Raw genomic sequence first — 14940 nt, 5'->3', positions numbered from 1 at the left:
CATTTGGATTAGGCTTGTTTTAGTAGGAGAGGGAAGAAGTGACATCCTCTGCCACCGGATCAGCTCACTTCACATCATATTGATGAGTATTTAAGCTCGTGAGTCACTTTTCTCAGTTTCAAGTGAAGGCGGGTTTGTTAATATCAGTGGCTCTGGTACAGATTCAAGGCTTCCAAAAGCTGTGCATTGGTGCATCTTAACTGTTCACAGCTTCCATATTGTATACAGGGTGAACCTGAATGCCATGGGGTTTACATTCCCAGCAGCAGTGCACTGTGTTTCCATTTAGTTCCCAGCTCTTCTCCTTCACTTGAAACCTACGGTTTTGTGGTTTCCTTAGTCAAGTATTGACTGAAGGACAAGAAGATTACTGCTGGAAGCAGGATCTGTCTATACATCCCCCTGTGATCCTGTTAGGATTGGGAACTCCATTCAATTCATATCCCAGCAAAAATATATTGCCTTGGAAAGCGTGCAGAGCAGATTCACCAGATGGATAGCAAGGCTGAAGGTTTAAACGATGAGCACAGGTTGAATAAACCTGGATTGACATCTTCTTAACCAGCTCACTCAGATCATGATGTACCGGTAACAACTTTCTAAGGTGTTAAACTCGATGCCAGTACTCAACATGCTCATTGTTTCAAAACTGCACCTCCTAAAATCTCGGGAGACAGAGCATCCTATTGAACAATGTTAGACTGCAACACAATTACACTTCTTATTCAGTAATGAAAAATGTAAAATAATTTATCACCTTGTATTCCAGAGTGTTTAACAGTGGATAATACATTAACTACCTGTTTCCATTGTTAGGTCTCCTGTATATTCAAACAAGCCCCACTCAATTTCTGGATTACCAGAATGTGTGAAATAGACATTAAACAGGGGGTGAATGTGGTGAGAATTTCAGTTTCAAATACTGTACATTTCCACTTGCACCATGCAGAAGTGGCCACATGTCGAGCAGTTTCATGATTTCCATGTTGCAGACTTTTCTATTATTACCTGGGATCCTTTCCTGTAATGACAGGCTTTCAGTAAACATCGGAAGAGAATAATGCAGGTTATCAGACCCGCCCTTTCCACAATCCATATGCAATCTACCCTCATTATATGCTTTGCCCCATTTGCAATAAGTACTTCCTGTTCCCTCGGAAAAACTCTGATTATCAATCAATCCATCTGCTGTCCAACCCCCGTCTCCCTCGATTTTGTCTTCTGCAGAATAGGGATTGTCATTGCCCCCGCACTGGAGAATTTGTTTTTCTCGACTGTATTCCTAATCCTGATTACTGTCAGCTATTTATCCACTTGCCTTTGGAAGGGCATCAGTTGCTTTTGCGAGTTGTCCAGCTGTCTAACTAACTGCTCCATGGTGGGGTTGAGTAACTTGAGGAAGACATCCGTAGTGGAACAAGGATTTATTGAACTATGTACAAACTCTGTCCATAGCAGTAACTCTCTCCCAATCCAGTCCTTGTTGGGACAACCAACAACTGCGGGCCCTGCTTGGGCCAGTTTTTATGTGTAGTCTTTAACGAGTTCCAGCCGGGTGGCCTCCGCCCTCTACCTGGGAAGCTCGTACTCCACGGGTCCCACAGGGAGATCGACAATGGTTTTCCCATGGTCCTCGTGGGGGGGGTTATGAACCCCCCCCCCCTCCCGCCAGTCCAAACATTCCCCTTCAGCCAACAGCGGTAGGGGCCTTCTGCGCCACTTCGCCCGAGGCGGTACGTCAGCTTGCAGCGGCTCTGGGTCAGGCGCTGTATATCGGTTTTTCGACCGTCTCTTTCTGGCCGACCTCCGAAATGTTAACGCCAGGATCTTGGTTCTGGACATGACGTCGTCCGTCTGCATGGATACTTCCATGTCCATTTCTGAGCCGGAGTCATCCTTCTCCCGCTGGACTGCGCACTTAGACATAGACGGCTGGGTCCCCTGGCTGAGGGGCAGTTCCTGGCATAGAGAGGACATCTAAACTAAAGCTTCTGGATGGGCGTCACGTAGCGCAGGCTCCTGCCTCTTGAGGTGGTCCAAATACTTCCGCTGACCATCCCCTGAATCCTAACTTTGTAGGAGACCGGTCCCGTTCCCTCCAGCACGACACCTGGGAGCCTCAGTGCCCCGTCTCCAAAGTTGCGACATAGATGCATCCCCTGAGTGAACCTGCTGCCCTGACGACCTCAAGTCATGGTGCTGCTTCTGCGCCTCCTTGCTGCACCTCCACTTTCCTGCCGAGGTTCTGAAATGTGTGACTCAACCGGGTTCGAAGCCTTCGGCCCATCAGCAGTTGTGCAGGGGTGATTCCTGTTGTCACGTGTGGCATTAGTTAAAAAGGAACCGCACCAGTTGCATTACCATGGAGCCCGTGGTTGGTTTTTTTTGCCCCCTTTGAAAGTCTGGACCACCCTTTCCACTGTTGGATGAGGGATGGTACGGGGCGGTTCTTATAGGCCGGATGCCATTCCGTTTTGTAAATGTAGCAAACTCCTCACTCGTGAAAGGCATCCCATTGTCCATCACCAGCACCTCAGGGATCCCGTGGGTGTTGAACGAGCACTGGAGCTTCTCCTCCGTGGCCCCGAATGTCATCGAGGCCATCTTTTACAAGTCAAGCCACTTTGAGTGGGCAACTACGAAGAGAGAAACATGGACCCCACGAATGGCCCTACAAAGTCTGTGTGCAGTCGCAGCAACGGGCATCCCAGCCATTCCCATGGATAAAGGAAGGCTGCTGGCGGGACCTTCTGATGGTCTTGGCACGCTGGGCAGCTGCATACGATCCTCTCAATATCCCCATCGATGCTGGACCACCAGACATAGCTATGGTTATGTCTTCATCTTGGAGTTGCCAGGGGGCTCACTCTGTATGTCCTTCAGCAGAGACTCCTGGCCTGTGGCGTGATGACAATATGGCACCATCCTCCACACTGAGCTCAGAGAGCTTCAGGACAAAGGTCTGTCGGGCTACAGGATGGGTCCTCTGCATTCTGCTGCTCAAAAGCTGCGTCCATGCTCGCACCTGAGTGGCCGTCACTGGCAAGGTATCCAACCTTGTGGGCAATGGTAGACGACTGAGAGCGTCGGTATTGGTAATCTGTGTACCCGGGCGGTGAGAGAACAAATATTCATTCACAGCGAGTAGAAACGCCCAACGCTGAATTCTGGCTGATGTGATGGGTGAGATTTACTTATTCTCAGTGGTCAGAGGTGTCTCCCATAAACATATTGGTTGAATTTCTTGTCTCCATATTTTAAAAACTAAATTTAACGTACTCAAATCATTTTTTTTCCCAATTAAGGGCAATTTAGCGTGACCAACCCACCTACCCTGCCCATCTTTTGTGTTGTGGGTGGGGGTGAAACCCACGCAAACACGGGGAGAATGTGCAAACTCCACACAGACAGTGACCCAGATCCGGGATCGAACCCGGGATCTCAGCGGCGTGAGGCAGCAGTGCTAACCACTGCGCCACCGTGCCGCCAGTCTTGAACAAACTTAATGACGCAACCTCAACAGTTCTCTGGGGTAAAGAATTCCACAGATTCACTACCCACTGAGAGAATAAATTCATCCTCATCTCTGGATGTAGCTCCACCTGTAAATAGGCGTGTCCCCTGTTGAGTTTCCACTCTAGGCATCAGGTACCAGTCCAGGTGTGAAGCTCTGTTTACCGCAGGGTCGGACAGATTAACCAGGCTACATTACGGGCACCGCAGATGCGGCCCACTCTGCAAATTGTACAGGGCGTATAATTCCCAGATTCTTCAGTCGCTGAAGCTCCACGTCAACCCTGGCAGGCAATGCTTAGGGGACAGGCTTTGCCCTGAAGTACCAGGGCTGAGTCTTAGGATCCATGTTGATAAGGACATTGGCCCATTTTATCCTGCACAGACCCTCCTGCAACACTTTGGGATATTTGTTCAGTACCTCATGGAGATTCCCGGTGCCCGTAAAACCTGTTTTCAGTTGAAACAGAGGACTTGCCACCAGTCACGTCCCAACAAATTGGGCCTTGGTCCCCGTACCACAACCTAGAGAAGACTGTTGCCTGTGTGTTACCAGAGTCCCCATGCTGCTGGTCTGACAAGTGCTTGAGTAGAACTTAATTTGGCAGGCGTTCTCTGTGACATTCTATAACCCTAGTTCCCTACAAGTCTAGCTGTATATTAGGAGCATAAGCTCACACAGTTACTCCTTCAATAGTAGGGAATAAGTTGTACTGGACTCTAAAGCTGAGGATAGCATTTCAAAGAAATGGTGGCACTGTTTTATAAAAATATAATAGAGGCAAACGAGGTGAAGTGGAGCTCCTGTCAGCTGCTAGCCGAGACCCCGTACCTCCATTAACTCCACAGTTTAGAAAATAGAAAGTCATTGTGCAGCCTCAGGTTTGCAATGGGGAATGATGCACGCACCAGCGATACAGGCGAGAGAGCGAGTGTGACGTTCACTAACCCCAGTTCCTGCAAGGCTAGCTCCATAGTGGGAGCATAGGATCACAAAATTACCCCTTCAGTGGTAAGGAATAAGTTGTACTGGAATCTAATGCTGAGGATAGTATTTCAAAGAAATTATGGCATTGTTTTAGAAAATATAATAGAGGCAAAAAGATTTAAATTTGAGGTTGAAGCAAATTAAAAAGTGTTGAACATTGGGGTTAATGCAGACCCCCCCCCCCCCCCCATAAGTGACATTTGGAAAAATCACACTGTGAGAGGTATAAATACAAAACAGGAAATTAACATTAAGAAGAAATTAACAAGTGTTTTGATTGCTGATATTTAATGTGACCGTCTCAGTTTCATATATCATTAGTTCACAGCAACATTACAAACAGTTTCTCTCATTTTGAAGAATGCATTCCCACCTGCAGTAAAAACACAGAATCCTGAATATAAACTGGGATATTCCCCACCGACTGGGCTCCAGGTCACGTCCCTGAATAAATGCTGCCAGATATTTCCCAGTGGTTGAGGGAGTGACATTGAATAACCAGCCTGAGAGTTTACAGACCCTGGATTAAGTTACAGATGTGCCTCTCCTCACAGACCCACTTCATATTGATCCAGATAATAGGCTCCACTTCAGTAAGTAACCAGCTCATGTTACAACAAATGATGTTGTCCGTAAAACCAGTTATCCTCAGGATTCAAGTAACTCTCCGAATGTCCCTGTAGTTTTTCAGCGCATGCAGAATTTGAGTTTGTGATGCTTCCCCTGAGCCCTAAAATATGCCTTTTTTTTGTATGCAGGTGAGAAGCAATTTTGCCTAGGCTACCCTGACCTGCAGTACGCCTCAGCCCCAATTTATGACAAGGATGGTGAGATGATGCAGACCCGTTTTATGGACCAGGCTATCAACAATGCCATTTCTTACCTGGGGGCAGAATCATTGCGACCCCTCGTCCAGACAGCCCCTGCTCCCACATCAGAGATGGTGTCCGTTATCAGCAGCCTTTACCCACTGTCACTGACACGATCTGATGCCGCGAATGGCCATCATATGCGAGAAGTAGCCACAGAGAACAGCGGCTCCCAATTGAAAACAAAGTCCTCTGAAAGAGGCACGTCCCCTAGCCAGGACTCCACAGACACTGAGAGTAACCATGAGGAGCGACACCATCAGGCCTACCTGCAGCACCAGATGATTGCGCCCCGAATAAGAAATGGGGTCCCCGCCGTCAAAGAGGGTCCCAAACCGTTTGACATCATCAAAACAACAGGGGGATTGGGTCGCGAGATGTTTAAAGTGATCACTAATGAGGGTGAACAGGTCAGAGTATTCAAATGTGACCACTGTCGAGTGCTGTACCTGGATTATGTGATGTTCACTATTCATATGGGCTGCCATGGTTTTCGTAATCCTTTTGAATGTAATGTGTGTGGGTACCACAGTCAGGACAGGTACGAGTTCTCCTCACATATAGCAAGAGGGGAGCATCGTTACTACAGGAAATGAGCTGCAGAGATGTTCTATTCGGGAATCAAAAAAGAACAAAAATATTTTTAGGCCTCATGCTATGCTTTCATACTTAATGCTGTGTGCCTTACTGAGCACAAATCTGAAATCTGCACTCGGGTAAAAGACGTTTCATTTGTTGAGCAATAACGTGAATCACTTGGAGACATTACATTGTAGCAGTAATGAACTCATCCAGTAACAGATATGCAGCAATGCTAAACATGGAATGACTGCACCTTCAGCAAGGTGCACCTCCCAGGCACAGAGATTCGATCTGAACATTTCACAAATACCTCCTAAGAGAACAATGAACTTCACCAATTAGAACAGTTAATCTTCAATATTCTCTGACTTTCTGTGAAGCAACAGGCACCAGATTGAGTTGCCATCCTCGTCTAAATCCTCCTCTGTCAATAACTGAAGGACAATCCGGTGATCCATCCCACCAAGCCTGCCGGCCAGCATCTCCGTTAAAATTGTGAGCGGTGTACTTCATTGTTTCCTCTGGTATTTAATCAAGATCTTTCTGTGCCCTGTGACAGAGTGTCATTTGTTCTGGAAGTTAGTGGGATTCTGGCCTAGCTGTAGTCAGACACCTCTCTCCTGTTCCAGCTGCTTCGTAACTGCTATCTCTCAAAAGACTATTTTCTTTCTTGACTCCATTAACTGAAGCTCTTCCACCAGATAGTTACAAATGTGAATTCCAGAGTTCAGAATTCATTACCTATCCTGATAAGAGCGTATTCCAGTGCCACCTAACACTCAAAAACAGTTGCTGGAGTTTGAAGATAGCTCATCTCAGAGGTTCCTGTTCGGTGGATGCGAATCATCAAATGCAGGTTACAAGAGAAAGTGACATTTAATTCCATCCACGTTGAAGGACCACATTCCCCAATTGGATTGTGCATTGGAGCAGTACCTCAGACAGACACATGGCATTGCCTTTCTTGTTGCATTCTTTCAGCTTTTGTAAATAGCTTCCACCTGCCTTTTAACACTGCTTTCATATTGTATGGAGACAGTAATATTGGAACAGAACAAAACAGTAGCTTCACAGGTGTCTGTTGCAAAGTTGATGCCATGTTAAGTTTTGATTTGTTCCTTTATTGCTCTAGCTAAGTTACTGTGAGGAAACCCCATGGGCGGAATTCTCCCCCCCCCCCCCCCCCCCACGCCGGGTGGGAGAATCGCCCGGGTGCCGCGTGAGTGCCGCCCCGATGCCTGCACGCGATTCTCCCCCCCCCCCCCCAAACTGGCGCGGCGCGAAACACGGCTGGCCGCTGGGAGAATTGCCGCTTGCTGTTGGTAATGGGCGAGCGCCGATTCTCCGGCCCGAATGGGCCGAGCGGCCTGCCCAGTACGACAGGTTCCCGCCGGCGCCATCCACACCTGGTTGCTGCCGGCGGGAACAGTGCGGGAACGTTGGGGGGGGAGAGGGGGGTTCCTGCACCTGGGGGGAGGGGGCCTCAAAAGGGGTCTGGCCCGCAATCGGTGCCCACCGATGGGCGCCCACCGATGGGCGGGTCGGCCTCTCTGAAGGAGGACCTCCTTTCCTCCGCTGCCCCACAGGATACATCCGACATATTCTTGCGGGGCGACCGCGGGGAGGACGGCACCCGCGCATGCGCGGGTGATGTCATTTACGCGGCGCCGGCCGCGTCATTTACGCGGCGCTAAGGCCCGGCGTACGTAAATGACGCGGCACCGCTCCTAGCCCCCCCCGGAGGTGGGAGAATAGGGGGCTAGGAACGGCCTCCGACGCCGGAGTGAAACACTCCAGTTTTCACTCCGGCGTTGGGACTTAGACTCCCGATGGGAGAATTGCGCCCACTGTGCTGTGCGCAGCAAGAATGGACATTCCTTACTACTACCTTTAACTACATCGCATATTCATCCTTCCAGAAAATTCATGTAATGGTTTACTTTTGAATTTGTATAAACATTTTAGGATTCCAGCTTTAACAGCTTTAATTTCAATCCCATTCTTCACATTCCATCCTTAGTGCCTTCATTTTAATTTTTGTATTTCTTTTCTGATTTTCATCATTATAATTTTTACACAGTGTTGTTATAAAATACTAAATTCGTAAGATTTTAGACCGCATGTCTGTGTGTTGGACGGAAGATACGAATCTCAAGATGAACTGAAAAAGCACTTTTATTTCCCATTTCCACACAAGTAAATAAGAAATGCAGGAAGTAACTCCTTTCCAATTGCCTGATGCCATTGTTCAGGAGTCACAGTTAATCTGTGCACATCAACACTGCATCTGAGCAGCGTCAATCTGACCAATCTGACGTGTGAGTTGGCACAATACCCTCAGATTGCAGGTGAAGTATTCCTTTTGTTGACGTTAATTTCAGTGTAACACGAGGAATGGCCCCATCAATGTTTAATGCTCCTGTGATTGGGTAATCTGGTTTTGGATTCCCAACTCATTTCTGCTGTAGCTCTTGTTCTTGGCCCCACGTTCAAGCCTTACAACAACGGCCATCTAACCATGCGTCTAACGTCAGCACTGTCATTGCACAGACTATGCCCCGCTGCTGCCCTGGGGAACCCCAGTTACTTCCAATGTGTTTCTATACTTGACAAGTTTTACTGGAAGCTTTCCAAAATCCAGTGATATTGCTAGTGGACAGTCCATGAGAATCCTGAAACCATTAATATCGGGCAGGTTGTGAGTTCACTTACAGTGATGTTCACTCAGGTGTAGCCTGTTAAGATTAGAAGCTTTGGCTGACCCTGTAAATGTTGAAAGCACATTGTACTGTAGTTCACATCCAGCACATGGATGGTGCAGTAAATAAACCTTTTCAAATCCATCTCATTTTTTTATACAGACCTAATGGACTTCATAATGAAGACTGCAATCAGGTTTTCTCTGAGTTTTTCCTGTCAGGTCTAATACATGACCTTGTGATACAGTTCATTATAATATATACATCTCACAAGCAGTATCCGCTTCCAAGAAATTGTTCACAGTTCTATGGATTCTATGGTTCACACCTACATGAGATATATTGCATCCCCAAATCATTAACCCTTAACTTCTCTCTGCTTTTTCATCTATTGCAAAGTAAACAATGCAACTTTATAACAAAGAATTTAAACTGCAGAAAATCTAAATTCTTTGAGCATTCTCTGTTGTACTTGTGTTGTAGACGAGACTGGAGTCTGTTTGCACAGAGCTCAGCTGTCAGAAACATTTGATGGGGTGGTATTGGGATGAAAGAGTGTTGGAGTACGGAGAAAGAACAGGCAGAGCCCTTTGCATTGTCCCGCAGTTGCTAAGATTTAGTTCAGATTCCATTATTAGGGCAGTATCTAAGACAGCAAAGTGAGTGATCATTGACCCACATCGGAACAGGAACCCGCGGGAACAGTCTATAAGACAGGAAAGCAGATTCACTGTGCTGTCTGATAGAACCAGCTGTTGGTGCATAAACACCCAAAATACCCCTTTCTACTGTGAATGTAAATGTGAAACGTTTTTATATTTCCTGCTTCACTAGATTTTACACTAGATTGACACAGTAAAGTTATTTCCAAACAAAGCTCTTTTTTATTTTATATAGTTTGTGCATTTTACTATTGAGCTGTGCTTTGTTCGCTTTCTGTAATATAATTCTTTTTATCTGGAACCATTTGCATGTATTTTTTTAATAATCGAAGTGAACAGATTCCACCAGGTTTTGTTCCTTTAAAAATAAAGGTTCCAGACAGTGACTTCTGAAGTAGCAGATTCATGACAGTTTTTATTTTGGTCTGTCTGACTCACTCACAACGGAATACTGATGCAAAACTTGTTGCATGTTATTTTAAAAACGTTACAATCATGTTTGAAATAGACACCGATCGCACCAGTGCTGTCCCAGCCATTGGAGATGAGCTTCGCCAGGGCAAGAAGAATCCCAAGATACCCTACACCAAACCTGCTGGCTGTACATGTGAACTCCAGACTTCAAATATCCAATGAACGGTTACACTGAATCCAGTCCTGCCCCACAGTCTAGGTAATAATCTTTATTAGTATCACAAGTAGGTTTACTGTTTATTGTAACTCCAATGAAGTTACTGTGAAAATCCCCTCGTCGCCACATTCCGGCACCTGTTTCGCTACAGGGAGGGAGAATTCAGAATGTCCAATTCACCTAAATCACTGAATGTCTTTAAGACAGAGATAGATGGGTTTTTGATCAATACGTGGATCAGGGTTGTGGGGAGAAGGCAGGAGAATGGGGATGAGAAAGATATCAGCCATGATTGAATGGCGGAGCAGACTCGATGGGCCGAGTGGCCTAATTCTGCTCCTATGTCTTATGTTCTGAGCACGTCTTTCAGGACTTGTGGGAGGAAACCGGAGCACCCGGAGGAAACCCACGCAGACACGGGGAGAACGTGCAGACTCCGCACAGACAGTGACCCAAGCTGGGAATTGAGCCTAGGACCCTGCCGCTGTGAAGCAACAGTGCTAACCACTGTGATACCGTGCCACCCACAATTGTGTCAGTGAAATTTTAAAATACTTACAACCCTCCCTTTGAAATAAACAAGACCAGTACATTGCTTGATGCAAGCTAGCAGCATTGGAACACACCTCATTCTATATGTGTGTGAATGCTTTCAGTACAGTAGTTGCAGAGAGTCATGTTCAAGGTGCACCTCAGCCTATTAGAATTCGTAATAGAGCAGCAGTCATTGCCTCATTGCTCAGCTGCATAGAATCCCATATATTCCTGCAGTCCCTGCAGTTTGATCCTGTTGCAAACTGTCATGGATCAGAGGTACTGGGATAAAATCCCAAACTCAACTGACAATTATTCTTCCCCTGACCAACTTCTCTCCCCCACAAACCCCTGAACCCTCACCATGGACAGGGGGCCATGAGAGAATGAATAGATTTTGGAGTTTAGGCCTGTATTTCCTGGCTGCACCGTGGTTAGCCCCGGTGCGGCGGGTGCAGCAAACCAGCCATTCTAGTGGGACCGGGAGTCCCTGGTTGCAGACGGGGCTGGGAAATCTCGGCTCTGGTATTAGTGCCAGCCCTGGCTGAGTGGGGAGCGCTCGCACCTGAGGCAGGAGGCTGTGGGTTCATATTCCCACTTTAGAGACATGAGTGTAAAAATCTAGGCTGGCACTGTTGGAGGGGCTGTCTTTCCTTTGGAGCCTTAAACAGGCTCCATCTGTCCATCGGTGTAGGCTTGATGGGCCGAAGGGCCTCTTCTGAGCTGTATTAATCTGTGATTCTGTAAAAGATCCCATGGCTCCATTGTGAAGAGCATTAGTGAAAAACAGATGACCAGGTCATTGTGGGAGTGCTGTGCACATGGACATATTTGCACAAAATGCTACATTGCAACAGTGTCTCCACGTCCAAAATACTTCAATCGGCTGAGGTAGTGGAAAGCGCGATATAAATGTCAGACTTTCTATTTTTAAATCATGTTCTTGTGTAATGCAGGACTAAATTACTGTTTAATTAACTGTCAAATAAAGAATTTGGAAATACTTTGTTGTGTGTGAATGAATTCGGCAGTCTTTCTTCAGTTTTATTTTCTCCATTGTTGAGATAGTCGTGACACAATGAGTTTGCAAACTAATTTAATCTGAGAAGCATAGCTGTTAAACTAACAGCTTTTAAAATCATTTGGTGTTCATTGCAATTACAACATACATGCGGCATAGTCACCTTTTACTTGGAGAAACTGAAATACTTTCCTTTGCTAATATCGCAAGCAGGGTTTGAATATTTAGCTGCCTGTTTGACCACTGTTGCTGAAGGGTCCAGCATTGACTGCACACTGGGAGAGTTTGTGTACTACATATCCCAGATGGTGCGGAGCCTGTTCCACCTATATTAATGCTCTAGCTGGAGAAGGCCTTTGATGTACTGCAAAGAATTTTGTTGTTTCTTCCTCTGCTGGAGAAATAAAGAAAAAGAGGCAATAATTATAAACATTATTCGTGCAGCATATAACTGCAGGAGATATCTTGGCACAGCCCTTGATGCATTCTCAGAGTGCCAGCACGACCGGCTTCCAGTCCCTTGGCAATTTGTGCAAATGATCTGAATTTCCCCAATTAACGGTAGATTTGCACAGACCTCCCACTGGCATAGATTTCCCATCAGACTGACACATATCACACCACTCACTCCAGGCCCATTCTGTACTGGCAATTTACTTTTATAATTAGAATCTCACTGAGTCAAACAAGATTGTACGCAGTCCTGAGAGAGGTCATCCAGATTCACAGTTTCTGGAGTCCAGGGGATTGGGTGAGGCAAGAAAGCCCTGAATTAATTCTGTGGGTGAAAGTCTGAAATGTAATCAATGATTGGAACTGTTCTCGTGTTTTAGGTGCCAGACTGAGCCTGTCACATGCACAGTAAATCACAGGTCAATGATCACAGGCTTCTCCACACACACAGCCACTGGGACAATCCGAGCAGTTGCAGATCATCTGAAGTATTTTAAGAAATCATTTGAGTACAAAACCGAATGAGAATTTAAATATGATGTGCCAAATACAAGGATTTTCCAGAAATATGATAAAAGTTGCAGTTAGTAGATTTAAGACTGAGCTTAAATCTTCTTCACCCAAAGGGTTGTGAATCTATGGAATTCCTTGCCCAGTGAAGCAGTTGAGGCTCCTTCATTAAATGTTTTCAAGATAAAGATAGATATTTTTTTGAAGAATTAAGGGTTATGGTGTTCGGGCCGGAAAGTGGAGCTGAGTCCACAAAAGATCAGCCATGATCCCATTGAATGGTGGAGCAGGCTCGAGGGGCCAGATGGCCGACTCCTGTTCCTAGTACTTATGTTCCCAACTAATTTAGGTAAACTATATTTTCATCAAAGAGTGTCTTCTCCCTGATTGCAGATAATCCATCCCAGCCCCAACCAGGTATTTCTCCATCCCCATAGATTCAGCCTGCAGACTCCTTTGGTCAAATTTGTCAGTTGGAAATGTATTTAGCGCTCCAAAAAGAATTAATAAAAAGCTGTCCAAAAATTAATACAATGTTGTCCAGACACATTTCATCTACAGCCAGAGGAATCATTCATCACATTGGCCCGATATGATTTGACCCGAGGCAGAAGGGAACACTAACTAGCCTACCCTAGTTAGACCTAGTAATCCCTGGAATGAAGAACATGTCATATGAGAAACGTTTGAGGACTCTGGGTCTGTACTCGTTGGAGTTTAGAAGGATGAGAGGGGATCTTATTGAAACTTAAAAGATACTGCGAGGCCTGGATAGAGTGGATGTGGAGAGGATGTTTCCACTTGTAGGAAAAACTAGAACCAGAGGTCACAATCTCAGACGAAAGGGACGATCCTTTAAAACAGAGATGAGGAGAAATTTCTTCAGCCAGAGGGTGGTGAATCTGTGGAACTCTTTGCCGCAGAAGGCTGTGGTGGCCAATTCACTGAGTGCCTTTAAGACAAAAAACAAAGAAAATTACAGCACAGGAACAGGCCCTTCGGCCCTCCCAGCCTGCGCCGATCCAGATCCTTTAAACCTGTCACCTATTTTCCAAGGATCTACTTCAATCTGTTCCCCGTCCGTTCATATATCTCTAGATGCATCTTAAATGATGCTATCGTGCCCGCCTCTACCACCTCCGCTGGCAAAGCGTTCCAGGCACCCACCACCCTCTGCGTAAAAAACTTTCCACGCACATCTCCCTTAAACTTTCCCCCTCTCACCTTGAAATCGTGACCCCTTGTAATTGACACCCCCACTCTTTGAAAAAGCTTGTTGCTATCCACCCTGTCCATACCTCTCATAATTTTGTAGACCTCAATCAGATCCCCCCTCAACCTCCGTCTTTCCAACGAAAACAATCCTAATCTACTCAACCTTTCTTCATAGCTAGCACCCTCCATACCAGGCAACATCCTGGTGAACCTCCTCTGCACTCTCTCTGAAGCCACATCCTTCTGGTAATGTGGCGACCAGAACTGCATGCAGTATTCCAAATGTGGCCGCACCAAAGTCCTATACAACTGTAACATGACCTGCCGACTCTTGTACTCAATACCCCGTCCAATGAAGACAAGCATGCTGTATGCCTTCTTGACCACTCTATCGACCTGCGTTGCCACCGTCAGGGTACAATGGACCTGAACTCCCAGATCTCTCTGTACATCAATTTTCCCCAGGACTCTTCCATTGACCGTATAGTCCACTCTTGAATTAGATCTTCCAAAATGCATCACCTCGCATTTGCCTGGATTGAACTCCATCTGCCATTTCTCTGCCTAACTCTCCAATCTATCTATATTTTGCTGTATTCTCTGACAGTCCTCCTCGCTATCTGCAACTCCACCAGTCTTAATATCATCTGCAAACTAGCGAATTAGGCCACCTATACCTTCGTCCAGATAATTTATGTAAATCACAAACAACAGTGGTCCGAGCACGGATCCCTGTGGAACACCACTAGTCACCTTTCTCCATTTTGAGACACTCCCTTCCACCACTACTCTCTTTCTCCTGTTACCCAGCCAGTTCTTTATCCATCTAGCTAGTACACCCTGAACCCCATACGACTTCACTTTTTCCATCAACTTGCCATGGGAGACTTTATCAAACGCCTTACTGAAGTACATGTATATGACATCTACAGCCCTTCCCTCATCAATTAACGTCACTTCCTCAAAGAATTCTATTAGGTTTGTAAGACATGACCTTCCCTGCACAAAACCATGCTGCCTACCACTGATAAGTCTATTTTCTTCTAAATGTGAATAGATCCTATCCCTCAGTATCTTCTCCAACAGTTTGCCTACCGCTGACGTCAAGCTCACAGGTCTATAATTCCCTGGATTATTCCTGCTACCCTTCTTAAACAAAGGGACAACATTAGCAATTCTCCAGTCCTCCGGGACCTCACCCGTGCTCAAGGATGCTGCAAAGATATCTGTTAAGGGCCCAGCTATTTCTTCCCTCGCTTCCCT

At 46.1% G+C, this 14940-nt stretch overlaps 1 protein-coding gene across 2 annotated transcripts in view; it reads left to right on the top strand.

Moving 5' to 3' along the window:
- Positions 1–7429, top strand: part of LOC140398691 (zinc finger protein Aiolos-like) — a 296455-nt gene extending 289026 nt beyond the window's left edge. For both annotated transcript variants that reach the window (XM_072487687.1, XM_072487686.1), the window contains exon 8: positions 5260–7429. In XM_072487687.1, the coding sequence (XP_072343788.1) occupies positions 5260–5966 (707 nt within the window). In that variant the 3' untranslated portion in view covers positions 5967–7429. The remainder of the gene's footprint in view (positions 1–5259) is intronic.
- Positions 7430–14940: the final 7511 nt, after the last annotated feature.

Source organism: Scyliorhinus torazame, chromosome 21 (genome assembly GCF_047496885.1).
Source record: "Scyliorhinus torazame isolate Kashiwa2021f chromosome 21, sScyTor2.1, whole genome shotgun sequence".
NCBI lineage: Eukaryota > Metazoa > Chordata > Chondrichthyes > Carcharhiniformes > Scyliorhinidae > Scyliorhinus > Scyliorhinus torazame.
Note: the sequence above shows the minus strand (reverse complement) of the source record. Positions and strands in the feature narration are given on the sequence as shown.